Source organism: Ornithodoros turicata, chromosome 7 (genome assembly GCF_037126465.1).
Source record: "Ornithodoros turicata isolate Travis chromosome 7, ASM3712646v1, whole genome shotgun sequence".
NCBI lineage: Eukaryota > Metazoa > Arthropoda > Arachnida > Ixodida > Argasidae > Ornithodoros > Ornithodoros turicata.
Window position 1 is genome coordinate 31,626,897 of NC_088207.1, and position 18,598 is coordinate 31,645,494.

Consider the following 18,598-nt stretch of genomic DNA (forward strand, 5'->3'; position numbering starts at 1 on the left):
AGATTTGCACTGTCATTATTCTCCTTCTGTCCAGCAAGCGATCCGCAGTTAAACGTGCACATACTGGTCAAACATGCATTCCTTGCAAATTATATTCACAGAAACATCCACTTGGGCTTGTTGGTACGTTTCAGTGATGACAAATGTGCTAAAACGACGAGCACAGAGCCCACAACATAGAGCACTCGCTCGCAACAATTTAAGTTTTATTATTAAACAATTTTACATTGCTCAAAGTGAGTGCTCTGTGTTGTGTCGTCTGTGCTCGTCTTTTATACACCTTTATCGTCAATTATATTCGCAAGCGCCACATGTAGCAACATTAAATGTTGTTAGTTTATTCTTGCACTCAAATTACATCAGACACGTGCGCAGATTGCTACTCCATAGTACACGATAAATACATGATACAACGCAACACGTCATTGGAATTCGGGGGGAAATCGTGTTTGATCTGAATTGGTCCAAAGGTAATTCGGGGAGGAATCGGGGTTTAACCCAGAAAAGTCAGACCATAATCATATCCTGTTTGTCATACTTCCCATTTCCGCTCTTGCATCCCAATTATACTATACTCTCCCACATTTCCCAGCATGCTGTATTGTACAGGGAGCTTATTTCCCTGGCATCTACGGGAAGCACACTGCAAAGCATGCTGGGAAATGGGCAAGGAAGTATGGTGTGTATAACGATGGGTATGTGGCTTGCATAAAAATTGGCTATAATGAATTCTCCTGCCCTACAGCGGAAGTAAAACGTGTGGGGGATACAGTGCTGGGCATGGCGACGCAGTGCGTGCAGGCGAAGAACGTGAACAAGACCTCGCCCCAAACCCTGTCCAACCTATGCCTCAAAATCAACGTCAAGCTAGGAGGCATCAACAGCATTCTTGTGCCCAGCATACGCCCAAAAGTCTTCAATGAGCCAGTCATCTTCCTTGGTGCAGACGTCACACACCCTCCTGCTGGGGACAACAAAAAGCCCTCAATCGCTGCGGTAAGTTGCTGTGTGACAGTGACGAGCAGACCTTCAAAGTAATGAATTGCAAGTACCGTAATTTCACGCGTATCAGCCGCACCGCAGATAAGCCGCAGGACGCGTTTTTAGAGACGTTTTGAAATTTTTCTGGCAGATAAGCCGTGGGCAATACGAGACGACTGATTTGTGCGACAAAGGAGACCACAGAGAAGGCCATAAACCCTGGGGTCCATACCCCGGGATCGGTATAGTGTACAACAGAGGAGGTCAGTTCTAGAGTTCTACCAAGATCAAATTGTGCCCTTGTTGGGCGTTTTTTTCGTGGATTGAGGGGTCAGTGGTCTTCCAGAAGACGTGAATCGCCGTCACAACATTAATTAAAGCTGCTTGGGGGAGTGCACCAGGAAGATGAATCTACTCAAGTGTGGACCCGTCCCTGTTACGCACTATTCGTGCATCGGCGGGGCAGTGCTGTTCCAGAGACACTGTCGGCCCTTTCGTTAAAATCGGCGTACGGGGAAAATACCAGGAAAAAATAGTCATCAGATAAGCCGCACTGGTGGATAAGCCGCAGAGCGCCCGTGAGAAAAAAAAAATCGCGCATAAGCCGCGGCTAATACGCGTGAAATTACGGTAATCCAGTTAAGCAAACCAAATTACTTACATTTTCAGTAGTTAATTAATTCTAAGATTATTTGCAATGCTATTTAATTGTACCTGTAACTTAATTGTTCCGGCAAGTAATTTGTAGAATTACTTTGCGTGTGATTAGCGGTTCAACTTCGTTCTAGATCTTGAATATTGTCACAATGTCCGAGACTTTTACTCGTTCTCTAAAGACAAGATGTGGCATTTTGTAAGGCATTCACAAAATTTCTGGCATTTCAGGCATGCTCTTAAGTTTCTGTTAAGCATAGATTTCTATTCATTGTTCTCCACTAGCAAGTTCATCTGTTCTCTCAGTAAATATTTGTACTGCGTTTCTCAGGGAAGAAGAATAATATCAAAGAATCAAAATTGCATATTGAAGTGAACGTAACTCTGTACAACTCAATTACTTTTCTGAGAACCTGTAATTAAGGTTTTCTATTGCAGCAAGTTTAATTACTTCTATGAGCATCTAATTGCAATCATAATTCAATTACTTACGAAAAGTAATTTTTATGGGTCTCTTATGGCTCGAAGAAAATGTTGTTGACGACCGTTTTGAACTCAGGTTGTAGGCAGCATGGATGCACATCCGAGCAGGTACGCGGCAACCGTTCGGGTACAGCAACATCGCCAGGAAATCATCCAGGACCTGTCATCCATGGTGAAAGAGCTGCTCATCCAGTTCTACAAGTCGACCCGTTTCAAGCCCAACCGCATCATCTTCTACCGGGACGGCGTCTCAGAGGGTCAGTTCCAGCAAGTGCTGCACCACGAGTTGTTGGCTGTGCGCGAGGCATGTATGAAGCTTGAGGCCGACTATAAGCCAGGCATTACTTTCGTGGTGGTTCAGAAGCGACACCACACCAGGTTGTTCTGCTCCGACAAAAAAGAACAAATAGGAAAAAGTGGTAACATCCCTGCGGGTACCACAGTGGATGTGGGCATTACGCACCCCACAGAATTTGACTTCTACCTCTGCTCCCATGCGGGTATTCAGGTATGTCCACTTTGTTGCTTTCTGTCAGTAGCTTTTTTTTTCTTCAGCATGATGAGACAGCCCGCAAAATGCGGTAGAAACGAACGTGGCTTGCCTAACCAGATAACCAGTTTGAAAGAGCAAATGTGGCAGTAGCCACAAGTCTCAAGTCTAGTAACACCAGTTCATGAATGAAATGTTGTCCGTAGTACTTGGTGTACTTCGTCGGTCAGATACCCTGCTGTGGCTTAGGTACAGATAAGAAGGGTACACCAAACATTACCCACCCATCCATCTCTCCATCCACTTTGCCTGCAAAGTGCAAGGCATTGTTTAGTGCCACTCTGTGATTTGGAATGATTGTGTTTAGCATACTCAAAACTTTTGTTTTCTTTTGTGATCTGTACCCCCTTTTACAATTTGCAGTTAGCTCAATGCACTCTGGCATACTGGTGCCTTTGAAATAGTTAACAACACTGTACACAGTCAGCAAAAACATTCAGAAACTCTGTGCCTGATTGAATTTGGTGAAGCATGCGGTGCATATGCGTGACCTCGGAGGTCGCGTTTGGATTCCAGGCAGGTCTTCACTTGGGGCAATGCCACATAAATACAGAAGGCCTGCTCATTGCCTCCTCTCCCTCCTTCGATTAAGAGTCAGAATTCATCTGCTACTGCGATTCACCGTTCTGCAAATTCAAGAACCCACAAATGATTGCAGCTCACCTGAAACCTGCAGACCTAAATATTTAGACGAAAAGTGCAAGCCGCTTTCCAGAAAATCAGTTTTGAGAAAGATTGAGACCTTTTAGTCCGAGATTTAGATTGAGACACCATTTAGTACGCGGGGAAGTTCAATCACAACTCGCAGACGACGGTTGGTTCGTCTTCATAGCCGCCATCTTTGAAAGCACGTTTGTGATTGGCTACGGCCTTTGAAAACACGATCCTCATTGGCTGACTCTTAATTGTTACGTCATGGCGATGGGTAAGCAGGCTTTCTCCATCTAGGTGGCGTTGCTTGGGGCTTCATCAAAATCGTGTAAACAATCCAGGGAGGCTGATCATTGGCAAATCGCATCGGTTGATAAAAAAAATTACGGTCCATATGAAGGAGAGAGGGATGGATCACAAGAAATGTTGCGATGAATAGTGATGGACTGTCTTTTACTGTAGCCTGTGCAGTGCCTTAAGATGAATGGTATAACTTGCTTGCTTTGTGTTCATCAGGGCACAAGCCGTCCATCACATTACCACGTGCTATGGGACGACAACCAGTTCTCAGCTGACGAGCTGCAGTGTCTTACATATCAGTTGTGTCACACCTACGTCCGGTGTACACGCTCAGTCTCCATACCAGCTCCAGCCTACTATGCTCACCTGGTGGCCTTCCGGGCTCGCTACCACCTGGTGGAGAAAGAGCACGACAGGTACGCGGGGCAGTCTTTTTTAATTGGGCTGCAAGTCATACTGATGATCTTCATTTCTAATGATATTGAGCGGTTGTATTGTTTAGTACATTGTATAGCAATCTATAATTTGGAAGGAGATGCAGTCATTACTGGAACGAAAAGTTGCACCTACAGTGAGCTTAGTTACCGTATTTACTGCCTAATTAGCACACTTCTTAAACCTAAAACATGGCACCATAGAGGGGTAAGAAGACCAGTGCTGACTCTGCACTGTCACTATGTGGTACAGCTTGGGACAAAAGTTTACGGAACACCAGGGTGTCGCATTTCTTCATTCAAGCTTTACCCCAGCAGCAAACTGGAGCTGACACACATACTGGAAGAGGGGTGCAGTAGCCAGTCACCCGTTTCCTGTTCAATCTCTTCCTGATAGCTAGGAGGGGGCTGTTTCGATCAAGAAAAATACGCCAGTGCCATGTTCCGTAAACTTTTGTCCAAAGCTGTACGTGCTGGCAACATTGCAAGAGTCAATACATCTGCATCTGCAGGGTGGAAAGTGCCACCATTTGGTCATCTAAGTTGGGGGGTGCATTATAATTTAGTGTGCATGTTAATTATGCAAGAAAATGAGGTAATTTGACATCACAGTCATGTTGAAGTGCTCATGACTCATATTGTCAACCTCCAAGGAGCTTTTTCACTTACTCAGTCCCTTCAGCACTGGAACTTTGATGATACATGTTTCCGGTGCTTGGACTGCGCAAATATGGCATCCCTAATATTGTAAAGATATGTGTTCCTATGTTCACCTGTGGTATCTGGCGATTGATGCCGCCTTGGACATTCCACATCCGAATATTAATCCTCTGTTGCACACCAAATTATCAGAATATCACAGGCTTTCCAGCTAAGATAGTGGCTGTGTTTTATTTGTGTTAAGCAATACTATTATTGCAATTGTTTGATTTGATCTCCGTTGTCTCGCGACGTAAACCCCCAATTATTAAATGTTTGATTTCATTTAATTTTATTGCAATCACCATTTGTATTTAGTCAAATGTCAGCCTTCAGTACGACAAGCAAGTAAGCAATTATTCCACCCATGTGAAGAAAAAAAAAAGAGATTAGAAGCACATAACAGAGCTACCCACATGTGAAAGAGTTGAAGGATGGCACATTTAGAAGCATAGTCGCACAACTTAAAATGCGGTGGTGTCGATGAAACGTGAGTGGGGTGAGAAAAGGTAGACATGTCTGACTTTTGGGTGCAGTGGTGATGGGAGCCACCACTCGACAAACGGCGAGGACCACAACCCCACAGCCCTGGCACGTGCAGTCACTGTGCACTTGGACACCAACAAAGTCATGTATTTCGCCTGAGACAAACACCCAGTGCCTATGGACCCTGTTCCTCTTCCCCAATCCCTTGGTATGGTATAGGCCTCTTTTGATTTGCTCTTTGGTTTGACCCTTGCTTTTGATTGATTTGCACCTAATGTGTTTGATTGCTTCATTCAATTGTTGGCGTTTGTGTTATTTTGCTTCCTTCCTGCTTACAGTAGTAGTAGTACTCGTACTAGTAGTAGCAGTCAGTTGAAACACGAAGGATTGGTCTCAAAGCTCCTTGTAGGCTGTGCAGTTATCATTTGTGACATGAGTTTGTGTACTTAGAATATTGCCCTGTTTGCTACATCAGAAACAGAAGGATGGAGGTGACTTTATTACGCTTTAGTAGGGACAGAAGTTTTTGGAAAATACTTTGTTCCAGATTTGGGGTGCAAAAATGGGGAGGTACATTCGCACGGGGTAATCTGTGTAGATTCATTTGCAAAAACAAATATTACACCGTATAACAGCACATTTCTTGGCATGCTAGAGCATGCGTAGTGGACCAGATTTTTAAAATCTCCCCTCTGGTCTCATATCTCAGCATGCTGGGAAATATGAGTTTTTCTTGCATGCTGGCCACCTTTGTTTTATTCAGCCATGCTGAGGAACATGCAGTAATATGGTATGTTGATTGTCGTGGGCAAGGACGGATGTCCAGGATGACTAGGATCCCTAGGATGATGCTGCAAAACTTCTTCAAAGCATGATTGGTTGTCCATCCCCCTTGTACTTGAGGCACTCTAACTCGAGGGAAAGTCGTGCTGTTATGGTGTAGCGGTAGCATGAAATCCAGAAATCAGAAGACCCAGGTTCAGCATCAGCACGTTTTCCAGGCGTCAGCACCTTTTCCCTGAGTTGCTTGAATGTTTTCTCAATTGATGGCTAAGGCCCGGTTTCACCAATGCTGGTTAAGTTTGAACCGAGATCAAGGGTGGCTAAAACTTGAAGTTAGCACTCAATTCTTTTTCACAAATGTTAGTTCACAAGTGGAATACAAGGCGGAAGTTGGTAATAGTTCATATTGAAAACGCAACACAGAGACAGGACTCAAGGGGATTAAAACATACCAAGGACGCACAATCTTGCAACTCTCAACTGGCAGAAATTTTATAGTCAAGAGCTTTTTAAGCACTTTGAAAGTTACGTCACCATCGCAAAGTTCAACACCGATTTTATCAGGAAGGCAAGTGTACTGAGCTAACCAAAAACATGGCATTATTATTGACAGTCCTGACTCAGATAGGCTTTTTCTTGTTCTGTCGGTGCCAGTGACGGAGCACTGATATATTGCCTACCCTTCTTACCAATATGGAATGCCTCTACGATTTCCCGTTGTGTCATATCTATATTCATGGCCAGCACAGTTATGTTTTCGAAAGAAGGCGCGCAAGCGCAGTCCCTACAATGCAGCGCTAAATGTCGTGAAGGTGTATTACAAATGTTAGTTGGTGACACGATGAATGTTTCAGTGACAATAACACTCTTTAGTGAAGCAGAGCTAAACGTTAAACTCAAGTTAAGGGACCATTGATCTCAGTTCAAATGTTAATCAGCATTAGCCTTAGGCATCTTGCACTATCAATACTTAGCAGTTGGATAGATTGGTATGACATGGCAGAAGCCTTGTGGCACGCGAAACAATGGTAACGCTGCGCCATCTCTTAGGCGAGAGCAGAGGATTGCGAAGCGTCTGCCCTCTGCGCCATCCTATTGGCAGACATCCAGGAGGTGGAACCTCCCTCGCTCTTGGTTAGCAAACGTAAGGATAGGCCTATAAATACCATTTTGTGCTACACATGCCACAAAATGGTATTTATGCATGAGTTCATGATGATAAGCAGAAGCAACAAGCCCCATTTGATTTGTGCTGCGAGTTTGTTTTCAACTACTTATTGGCTAGACTTGCTTATAAGTCTCTTTTGGACTTTTCCAAGTGCACTAAAAGTGCCAGACACTATTTATGGCTATGGCAGAAGTGAACCAAACTTGAAATTCCTGTCACCATCTTTTAGAGCGATCAGATGGCTGAGGCCGTGCCCAAACAAAACGAGAGCAACTAGAGTTTGGGATAGATGGTGTTATTTTTAGCTGACCTGCAAGTGAACGACTGAAACTTGTTTTCTGCCATCTTGCAACTGAACCGAACTGGTGGATTTCACCCCTCTTCTTCAGTTACACTACAGTTTGGGCAGAGGTTAACGAGAGTGTGTACACTTGCCCTGGGTGCCACTTGAAAGTGGGCATAGGCGCACAAACATAAGGAAGAAATGGGGCATGGGCTGCTTACAATTCGTTCTGCGGCCAAACAAGCTAAAGCTACTTTCGTATTTGAGAGCCTAGGCAGGCTTTGCAATCATCCTTTGCTGAGTGTGGAAAGAGAAGAAAGAAAAAAAAGAAAAACGACTTTGATAAAACGGACATTTTGCTGGTGCAATGGTTAAACTTTCCTCGTAGTGCCATCCTTTATTTTCAGTTGTGTTCTATATTAGTAATTGCAATTGTTAATTATTAGGCTACCTTGGCTCATATCTTGTATTTGACAATGTTGTAACGTTATCTTAGAGAAGGGTGTCGACGCCTCTACAGGGGCACAATTTCACTACACTTGCCATGGGCACCGTTCTCCCTAGATATGCCGCCGATATGGAGGCAAAACACAATCTCTGCCGTAACATTTGATAAGAGCCACCTTGCCTCTTTTCACAAACTTCCTTTGCCGAGGGGTGGGTTACTGATTGAGCCTTGTGCTTTCTCCTTTTGGTGTAGTGGTGAGGGCAGTCACCAGTCTAGCAATGGAGACGACCGCACGGTGGTGGCTTTGGCCAGAGCAGTCACCATCCACCCAGAAACACTCAAGGTCATGTACTTCGCCTAAGCGGCCACTCGACACTCAAGGCATCAACGGGAAGAGGACTCGTACAAGAGTTTGGTTGCACCTCACGTTCTACAATGTCTTTCTTTCTCACAGCTGCTCTTCCACTGCGTGGGCAGCTTCTGTAACCACGGGTATGATGTACTAATCACTTGATCGTGGTGCATGTCAGTGACTATGCGTGCTGCGTTCGCCGTTACTGTCATCGCCAGGCTGTCATTCCAACCTCCAAAATGTTCTTCAGTCAAACCCAGCATGGATAGGTGGTGGGCTCTGTCGCAAAAATCGTTGATGCAGGAGGCTCGAACAAGTCCGAGAATGTTGCAAAAAGAAGTCGGAAAGAGTGCATGTGAGGTGTAACCAGATTGTGAAGGAACAAAGTGTACATTATCGTTGTTTGTCGGCGGACATCATTTCACGTTACGTGTTACTGCCCCTGTGAAATTTGATTTTTTGGTGGCATCTCTCGAAGCTGGACGTGAGTCAGGAAGCTTGGAAGACCGAAGTTCATATTTTAGGTTCATCGTAGGAAAGTCTGGTTTTAAGCTTTACCACAAGTTTATAGCTCTATTATAGTTGTTTATGGTGGTCAGCCAGTGCATATTCACATGTGATAGGTTGCAACATGGGAAGAACTGCCATTACACATTCCCATTGCTCTTTTTTTTTTTTTTCATTCTTTTTGAGGGGCTGCAGTAGAGACATACCTGAGTGGGTGAGCAGAGTGAGGCTATATTTTGTTACGTTTTAATTCAACGTCTTCCAAACATCCACCTGACAACCCCTCCAGACCCTCATTTTCAGCTGTTAGCACTGTGCTGTGGAGAAAACTATGTTTACACTTCTTTTTAAAATTATTTTGCTCGTCATTACACATAATCGTGACCCCCTCCATCAGCCTAGGTAAATTAAGTAACCTAGGTGAGACTTATTTAGTTTTCTAGGTACCAGGCAATGCGAATCATGCTTCTTTTGGATTGATTAGATGAGCGTACGTTGTTGAAGTCACCCTTTTTTTAGACAAGTGCTAAAACTTTGCACAGAGAGATCAGACGACACACCACCGAGTGTGGTACAGTTTTAACGAAACACATATAGTTGGTCAGAGCTTTTGTGTCGGTTATCGTTTTACTCAAATTTCATTTGCAAATGTTGAAGGTCATTGTGCCACGTTTGGGTCCTGGGCCTTGATGGTAAATACTGAAAGACCACCGGGCGCGGGCCACAAGAGACGCATCTCAATCGTGCAATGATTGCTTTCATAACCCTCATTTGACGAGTGAAGTCACGCGTTGTGGTCACAGAACCAAGGCTACTGTGCCTGTCCTCGAGGAAGAAGGAGGGGATTAATTTATTAGTCATAGGTATGAATGGAGAGAGTGTAAGTTATGAGGCATTGGCTCACTGGTGTGGATCCAACAACTGAGCTTTAGTCTACTTGTGTTTGACCCAGTCCATGCGTGAGTGATTGTGTACTATGACAAAGCCCCCCTATTTGCCGCAGTACGTTTTTCTGTAATTTTTTTTCTTTTTTCTGTCTTTCAAGCCAGTGAATTGTATTTATGAAAATTATTTAAAGTGTAGCTACTCTGCGTGCAGCCCGATAGCATTGAGTATTCTTTGAAGCATTTGAGGATTAAATGATGCGCTGCTCAACAGGGTTACCCAGGAAAAAGTATGAGTATTGTGATGAAGATAAAGTGGACAAAAAGAGTGTTTGGGAGCTAAACAGTATGTCGGAGGACTAAATTGCACTGACCTTTTGTATAAGAAAGCCAGTGAAAACTGGCCCAAGCAGCACAACATCTTGGCCCAATATTGGACCAATATTGGCAATGTCTGCCCAATATTGGACCAAGATTGGCAATGTCTGCCCAATATTGGTAATGTCTGCCCAATGTTAGACCAAGATTGGACCAATATTGGCAATGCCCAATATTGGGCCAAGATGTTGTGGTGCTTGGGCCGGTGGTGACTGGATAAATCGTGAAACTTGTTGCCAGTTTTTCATTTCCAGTGTCCCCTACCGTCTGCGAGACCACATGTGTATGTGACCTTGCGTAGTTTTATAGCAGTAAAAACTTGATGATATTTACTTTGCTTTTACAATTTAGAGACACAACATGCACTTCTCGTAAATATACTTTCCCAGAATAAGCGGTAAATACCTTACAGTGCAGTCCTTAAAAGTGACAAATAGGTACAAACACGACACACAACACTGAACTTTCAACAACCAACAAGCCCGGATTCTTACGCTTATGGGCCATTCCATAAATTAATTTCAGAGTATCACCAATGTGCAGACAAGTCAAGAAAATGGAGAAATTGGTTTTGACAACGTTTGAAAAAGCAGTGTTCTTGATCTTTTTAAAAATTTACTGAAACCAAGTTGTAAACTGGAAACTTTTGACACGATTTTTAAGTACCCTATGCGTCGTTGACGTTTACATTATAATGCTGCATTTCATGGAGTGCAAGGGATACCATAAATACTGTAGATACAGCAAGAGATACCGTACTTCATCTTGGCTAACCCTGTGATGGAAAGCTCAGCAGTCATTCGCGCAGCCTGAAATTGAAATGTGCACGGCATAAAAAAAAAGCCATTTATGACTTGATTACGAACACAGTGTGATATACTTCTACCAAAGTACTTGGGAGGAAGGAGAAGGCAGTCCACTTTCAACTCTTTTCTTTTAGCAACATGTATAGTACCGAACCTTTCGCCAAAAAGTAGGTACTGTACCTGCTGCAATATAGGCTGACTGCCCTCATTGGTGTAGTGCCTGCAGGCACATTGTTGTGGTACTTACATGCGTTATCTTCCTGCGTATATTCCGCAACTCCCCCCATCCCAGGTGTACACCACCTTATGATTTCAGTACAGTTACCGGTGTGAGTGGGTCACAGCTGATGTTTATGGGAACAGTGTTCTGCCGTCGCGTGTGCTAGGCGAGAGCGAAAGCTGCGCAAAACGTTGAGGTTAATGCTTTGCATTATAACTTTTTTCCCCCCCTCTTTCTCATCGTTTGTCGTGATAATTGTAGCGATTACTTAAGTGTGCTGAGGGACATACAGGGTTGCCCAACATGAAGTACATGGTTTGTGATAATGCCAAAATGAATAAAATGAGTGTGTCAGAGCTGAGCTATACCAGTGGTTTGTCCAGAACCGCAAACATTGGGGTTACAGTTACATTATAACAGCTTTACTGTCATTGCTCACATGTATCTAAAGCTAAAATAACACTGGCCCCCCTGTGGGGGTGCATGGGAAGAAAAGTGTTGCGGGGAGGGGGGGAGAGTTGCAAAAACTGTTTCCTTTTTTTGTCTGTGGAGGTGTGGATAAATCACTGATACGATGAAGGATGTATGATGTGCTAAAATTTTATACAAAAGTTGTGCTGTTGTTCAGCTCTTTGTGGAAAAAGAATGACAATTAAAAAAGAAAAAGAAAAAAAAAACCTAGCCTTCTTAACATTTCCAATGGCCTATACTGCCAACTAAGCCTCATGTGCATGTGAGCTATATTGACAATTTGGAGCATAACATGTGCTTTTTTGGCTCCACTTATAGTAAATATGCCTTAGTATTGCAGGCACATAGTAAATACGCCAGAGTTAATTGCAAAGCCCCAAGGATTCCTCCCCCCCCATACCTCAGGAAGATCGTGGAATATGGTATTAGCAATGTGTAGAAACGAGTTTTTTAAATTTTTCATAATTTACTTCAACAAAAATCCGGAAGCTGAAAATTTCTTACAATTATTTAGGACTCCATACATCCTCGACAAAAGTTTCGGTGTCTGTCGAGCAAGCAGTATTTTTTACAGATCCAAAGACATACCGTACTTTATCTTGTGTAACCCTGTTCTTTGATTTCTGAGATGGAGGCTTTGAAGTAGGAAAGTGCTATGACCACCACAATGCGAAAACACGAGGCTGCAAGCAATTTTCTAGTACATGCGCCATACATCACTGTTTGAGTCACATCTTCATGGCTATTGATCACGCTAGCCTACGGGATGCCGGCACGATATGCATGATGTGCACAAGTGTTGATACTTTAACACACACGAGCTTCTCACCCTGGTTGGCACGCGCCAACGAATAGGGAGGTGAAGGTTGCGGCTAAACGAAGTGTGAATGAAACGTCGAAGAGAAAAACATTCTGCTGCATGCCTCACAAATGTGTAGCAGTTACTGCCAGAAAACCATTCAGGCAGCTTAATTTCGTTTGTCACGTCCATCTGTGTCCCCCCTTGCTTCTTTCAATGCATGCCCTGTTAAAAGGTGGTGAAACATGACTGTCATAATACACATCTAGGTTTCTATCTGGTGTTGTTACTAGTCACTTGCTCATATTTTGCATTTTCTCCCAATTAGCATCGTTTGCATGGTCAGATGAATTTCTGTGTGTCTTTCTTTTTTCTTCAAACGTGTTACCTTGGGCTCTTTTTTTTTCTTTCTTGTGAAACTCGTGGCTTACAGGATCAAGTTCACCATCATTCTGCATCAGTGTACAGTGCTGCATATCATGTCACAAGCAGTCTGAGTTTCCTTTGTCCATAACATATGACTTAGAGATGCCCCCGTAGCGTGGGTGCTTTGTTGGCTGTAGAAGCGTATGCACACTTCTTTGCGGTATATGATTCTTCTCCCTTGCTTGTTCTAACAATGCTCGTAGTAGAAACTTGGGAGTTCAGCTTGCTGTACGCTGTTGTCTCGATGATCAATGACCACCACACCCTCATTCTTTGTGTTAGCTGCTGGTCTTTGACCCCTCGACATCCAACACACTTGCGAACATTCTCGTGAATTTTTTTTCTCTCGTCCTGTCCCCGAACGTACCATGTTTGCATGCATCTCTGCATTTCCTTATTTAAATTGTGGTTGAAATGTACTGTGTTCCTTTTTGCATTTTATTGTACCCGTGTCCTTTATAAATGAAATGCGTTGATTTCTGCGAAAGTTATTCATGAATGATCATGTATACGAGGCAAATCACTTGCCTCTGTCCAAACAATTTTTTTTTCTTGTAGAGTTTATATGGCATGGAATCTACTGTCAATTAAGTTTAAAGGCAAACAAAGCATATAAATTTTGTCGTACTGCATGGAGAATGGTTTTGTAAATAAGACTCGCTACATAGATGAGACGCTGGAGGTACCAAACAGTGATTGTCAGTCACCTTTCTCTATGTTGTACTGTATCACCCATGCACAAGTCGCAGTCCTTCATATCATTTTATGGTTACCCATTGCACCCTCCTAAATATTCCAGTGAATAACCCTCATATTGTGCACCATTTTGCATGTTTCATGTCACACAAAGCAAAGCAAAAAAAAAAAAAAAAAAAAAACGAAGGCATGTATAATGCTTGCAAAGTGGAAGCGTTACGAGTACACCAACAGTTGTTATTGTATATGTGCACAAGTACACGTGCAACAGTGTAACGGTTGTACAAACCCCAGAGATAGTTCCACTGACAACTCTGATATGAAAACTCCACTTAGAAAGTGTAAAGCTGTTGCTTTCCTGTTGTATCTGACTAATTGTTGCATGTTTGTTGAACATTGACCCAATACCTTTAATTTCCTGATTGAGCTTTAAAAAAAAATCTTTTAACAAGGTTACATGGCCTTTTATGGAACCGTACACACTTGTGGTACACTGCAGTCTCTTGCTGTGTATTTGTAATGGTTTTTACTGCTATTTTTAGTATGTAATTAGGTTTGACAGGTGATTGTGGTGGGAATCAAGGTGGTACTCCCTTAGCAGGTATTCAGTCTCTATAAGTCATCCAGGCGTGTGATACGCGTCTGTTAATGAGTGAAATGGAACTGTACTTACCATGTGCGCAATGATATACGAAATGAAGCCTCCAGCCAGGATAAGTTAAAGTGTACAAGTGTGATACGACAGCGCTGTTCTTTACGCCTGTGTAGAGTAGCAGCAGGAGGCTAGTCCCTTTGTTACTCTGTTGTAATCCTGACCGTAGTATACCATTAAATGCAACCAGAATGCTTGAACAGTCATCCCTCATGTGTAGTGATGCCCATAACAAAAAAAAAAAAGGGAAAAGCAAAAAAGTTCAACACTCCCACATGGTGTGAACAACTTCCATTTCATGCCCTCCAGCAACAAGCACAAAAAATGCAGGATTTTTTTTTTTACTAAATATATTTTGGAACTCCCTGTAGCAAATGACAATATTGATGTCGGTCGTGCTTTATCAATGTCAGCAATTTGCCATAGATTTCCTGCCATCATAAATGAAATCTGTGTGCATCTTTACATTGTACGGTACCCGCTCTGCCTTACGAGCAGTTGGGGGTAAAACAAAACATCCAGTCTCGCACATGATTTTCATTATTTATTAAGTAAAGAATGTGAATATTGACAGCGGTTTGTGTGATTGATTCCGGTGGATGTCCGTCTACAGTCACAGCAGCACCAACAGACAGAGAAGCAGCTAAATCGCACATTTTAATGTACAACTTTATACACAAAGCACAGCCTTGTTTGGTTTTGAAGCTTTTTAATTTACAGGTCTGTGGTAACTCTGTTGAAATTAATAAGATACCCACGCTCGTGGATGTGGCACCTTTTTAATTTTGTGTGCTTGTGCTCACTATTTAGGTGTGTGGCAAGAGCTGAACAATGTGATGAAATGACTCATATGGTCTCCGGTGGGATGCGAATGCAGGCATGCTCGACCGGCCAGGTGGGTCCCTCCTTGTCACGAAAACGTCTGTGCACTAACTAAAACATAAAGTGAGAACAAACGCAGTGTAAGAACTAGGCACCTCAAAAGGAACTAAGGACAGGGAGGACATACTCGCAGCCCCTTTCTCACTTCCTGTGAACTTTTAGGGCATAGGGTGCCCACTGGGGATCATGGAACAAAAAGCTAGAGATTACAGACACAAGTAGTACGAGGCAAATCCAAATAATTCTAACTCTAGTGCTCAAGCTGTAGATAACTATATCGCTGCTGTCATGAATATTGATAGCAGACAGCCAAGAGTAAAAAAAAAAGCAGCAGTAAAAGGTAAATGCATGTAGAGCTGCAGTATGACAACCCTAATTCCAGCTCCCATTGGAATTGTTGTAAATTGGTTTTACAGTGGTGCAATACATTTGCCGACCGATTTTTCGGACTCCCAAAAACTACCGAATTGTTCCGAATTATCGGGAAGTCCAAAATTTTAGTCAATGAAATAAATCCACTTTATTTTAACAGGACTTGCTAGCTACACTCAAAATGGCTTGAAATAAGTGTCTGTGTGTGTCTGTTTTGCGGCACGAACGCGTGACTGCGCAGCGCCACGGATTCCCGCTAATGTGCAGCTGTCCCCATACGCGTTCATGAGAGCAGTCACTGCGGCAAGGATCGCTGCCATTGGCGGCGATGCATCAACAACTTCGTCTTCACAATCGTTGTCAGATCCCTCTGGCGACATTCCACTCTTTCTTTTTGAGATGTTCTTGTGCAAAGACAACTCATTCAACGTGTCAGAGGCGAAACAGCCATAGGCGGATCCTCCGAAGTCGCGCGTGTGTCGTGTCTGCACATGACCGTCGCAGCGCAGTCCGAATTATCCGGCGTGGGAACACTGCGCTTTCCCGTAAATCTGGGGCTTAAGGGGCGATAAGTACTAAAAGTTAAGCAGGCTGCAGGAGAAATGAGTACTAAAAACTGGACAGGTCTCTCGCCAAGAAGTCCCAATTATCAGACGCAAAAATACATTGGTTCTATGGGCGCGATTGACGGTGGTACGACTTTGGTCCAATAATTGGAAAGTCCGACTTTTTGGGAGTCCGAAAAATCGGTCGGCGACTGCACAAGAGCTGATAATAACTTACATCATGAAAGAACATGTTTAGGCTGTTGTAGTAACCTTTGCACTGCCATGTCTCATTATGGGTTCCAGATTCGAACGTCACCATGCGCTTGACAGCACTGCTACAATCCTGAAAAAATTAGAGGTGTCCAAGACTAAATAATGTACTTACACCCCTGTACTGTACGCTGGACCACATATGGATCAAATTACAGGCTAACGGCTTATTGTGACCACAGTGCATACAAGCGAATATTGTCTTGGTAACTAACAACGTAATTAGTTCCCTTCCGAAGTAATCTATAGAACTGAGTACGGGAGAAGGCAGCCTCATAAGCAAAATAGAAGAAAAGATGCACCTTATATAGCCTCTGCATCATGGAAGGCGGTGTCAGTGCATCTGACAGGCCACTGACGAATAATGTTGGGGTTTTCATCTTTGGTACTTTTTGGATGGACTGAAACTGAAATAGCAAAAAAGTTATGAAACTGTTACACAGTGCATGCAACAACAAGGTACAACACAAAAAAATAGCAATAAACAGTCAAGTCCACATATGTTTATGTATCAGTGTGTGTGAGCACATGCTTAACTGGTTTTGCTCTTACTATTCTTTGTTTACATAAGTGGGAAACTATTTGTTTTATATTTAAAAAAAATGTTGCAGGAAAGTAAAAGGCATGTGAATTATGTTGGAGGAAGTTCAACGTTGTCCAGAAACCAGCATTTTGCAAGATGCATGGCAATTTTTCCCAACTTGACAACATCGCACATGTACATCGCTATACCAGTACCTTCATGACATCTCTTTATGGGAAGTTTCTAGTTGCAGGAGCCTTTGTGAAATTGCAGGGAAACAGTCCTTTGCTGTATCTAATAATTTGATGTCTTCATGTTTGCCACGTGGAAGGCTGAGGGAAAAACTTTTAGCACTCCTGTGGCTCAAAATGCACATCTATCCACCATACAAGGCTGTCTCGTTGAAAGAAGTGGAGGCGATTAAATGTGAAACTGACGTACATCATTCCACAAGTACAAAGATGGGAAAGACAAGACGCTATAGAGATACACAATTTTGCACAAGTTCAATTCATGTCGTCGTCTTGTTATCACAGCCATTGCTAGTAGAGTCACTACCTGGAGCAGCAATGTAAACCAACGGTCAGCATGCACTAAAGTACACACAGTTCAATATTTACAATGTAAGCAGGTGTAGCGGAATGTGCTGCATTACACCTTGTAAGCATGCTTGATAACTAGGGCCCCCGTGTTTTTGGGTTTTATGTTTTTTGAAAATCCGGGGGTAAAAAAAAAATTGGGTTTTCTTTCAGGAACTGTAAAACAGGGCTGCAGTGCTTAACATTCAGCAGTGCCACTATTGGTAGCTGAATTGGCACATTGCCAATTAAGTTTTCGTTTTTTTATTTAACCCTAATTGACAATGATGCAAATCGGGGATAGAAACGACCTTTATCCTAAAACACAGGGCCCTATTGATAAATATGCCCACGAAGGAACAATATCAGCTTGTAGGCTGGCACTGTGGGCCTTTTGTTCATTTTACAAATGCAAAGAAAGATTCCTTACCTGATTTTTATAGCAGAATTCTGGTAGCCACTGCAATACCTTCCAGCGAAGCAGCGCACGTGCCATATCAGGAATGGATGTAAAAGTATTCTCAACAACCACACCAAACAGGCGGCTCCCGTGCTCGGGCCGAGAAGCCAGGTCCAGGGCTACGGCTCCTCCGAGTGACCGTCCAAACAAAATTATGAGAGAGTGGTCAATGCCAGGGTGCTGTAGCAGGTAGTGCAGCCCTGCCTCAGCATCTAGATATAACCCTGAAGCGGCATAAAAGGAAGTGTAAGTGGATACACAGTAGATAACTGTCAATGTACGCAAAGCAGACTAACCTTCTTCACTAGGGGAGCCCTCACTGCGCCCATATCCCCTGTATTCCAGCAGCAAGATATTGCATCCGCAGTTGTGGAACAGTCCTTCAACGTTTAGCAACCTTGGATTGGAAAAATTCACTTACTAGAACAAAACTCCTTTACCATAGCTCTATGCTGCTTGTGGAACATGCAACATGCCAGACATTACAAAAGATATTGAAAGAATTTTGTATATTGGTGGTGCTTCATATTTGATGAGAATACAGCTATAATTATCAGAAAGCCTAATAAGCAGGGGTCCTAGGGTTCTGATTGTCGAGGAAAAACATTAAAAATGTGTGATTCTGTGTCTTGTGACGATAAAACATGGACTTGACATATCCAAATGGGAATTCACAAACTCACAAAATTTCTTGGGTGCCTAAAGACACGCTACACACTTGGCCAATTCTTTCGCTGCAGTTTCTGGCAGATTACAGCAGCTAATCGTAATCTCACATGAGAACAGCACTGCATCCTCCGAATATGCACATTACTCTTCTACTGAAGTGCTCCACTTTTTTTTGTGGCCTTCGC

General features: G+C 43.1%; 2 protein-coding genes across 4 annotated transcripts in view; one reads left to right on the forward strand and one right to left on the reverse strand.

Annotated features, from left to right (window-relative positions):
• The window catches only part of LOC135400837 (protein argonaute-2-like), a 26,685-nt gene extending 12,003 nt beyond the window's left edge, over positions 1–14,682 (forward strand). Inside the window, exons 13-17 of one of the 2 annotated variants that reach the window (XM_064632770.1) lie at positions 746–996; positions 2,195–2,626; positions 3,836–4,035; positions 5,289–5,446; positions 8,173–8,269. In XM_064632770.1, coding sequence (XP_064488840.1) covers positions 746–996; positions 2,195–2,626; positions 3,836–4,035; positions 5,289–5,397 — 992 coding nt within the window. In that variant the 3' untranslated portion in view covers positions 5,398–5,446; positions 8,173–8,269. Of the gene's footprint in view, positions 1–745; positions 997–2,194; positions 2,627–3,835; positions 4,036–5,288; positions 5,447–8,172 lie in introns of both variants that reach the window. The other variant, XM_064632771.1, reaches the window with a different exon arrangement.
• LOC135400839 (protein ABHD13-like) overlaps positions 14,643–18,598 on the reverse strand; it is a 6,307-nt gene continuing 2,351 nt past the window's right edge. For both annotated transcript variants that reach the window (XM_064632773.1, XM_064632774.1), the window contains exons 3-7: positions 18,041–18,141; positions 17,715–17,968; positions 16,486–16,590; positions 16,149–16,256; positions 14,643–15,044 (exon numbers count right to left, since the gene is read on the reverse strand). In XM_064632773.1, coding sequence (XP_064488843.1) covers positions 14,958–15,044; positions 16,149–16,256; positions 16,486–16,590; positions 17,715–17,968; positions 18,041–18,141 — 655 coding nt within the window. In that variant the 3' untranslated portion in view covers positions 14,643–14,957. The remainder of the gene's footprint in view (positions 15,045–16,148; positions 16,257–16,485; positions 16,591–17,714; positions 17,969–18,040; positions 18,142–18,598) is intronic.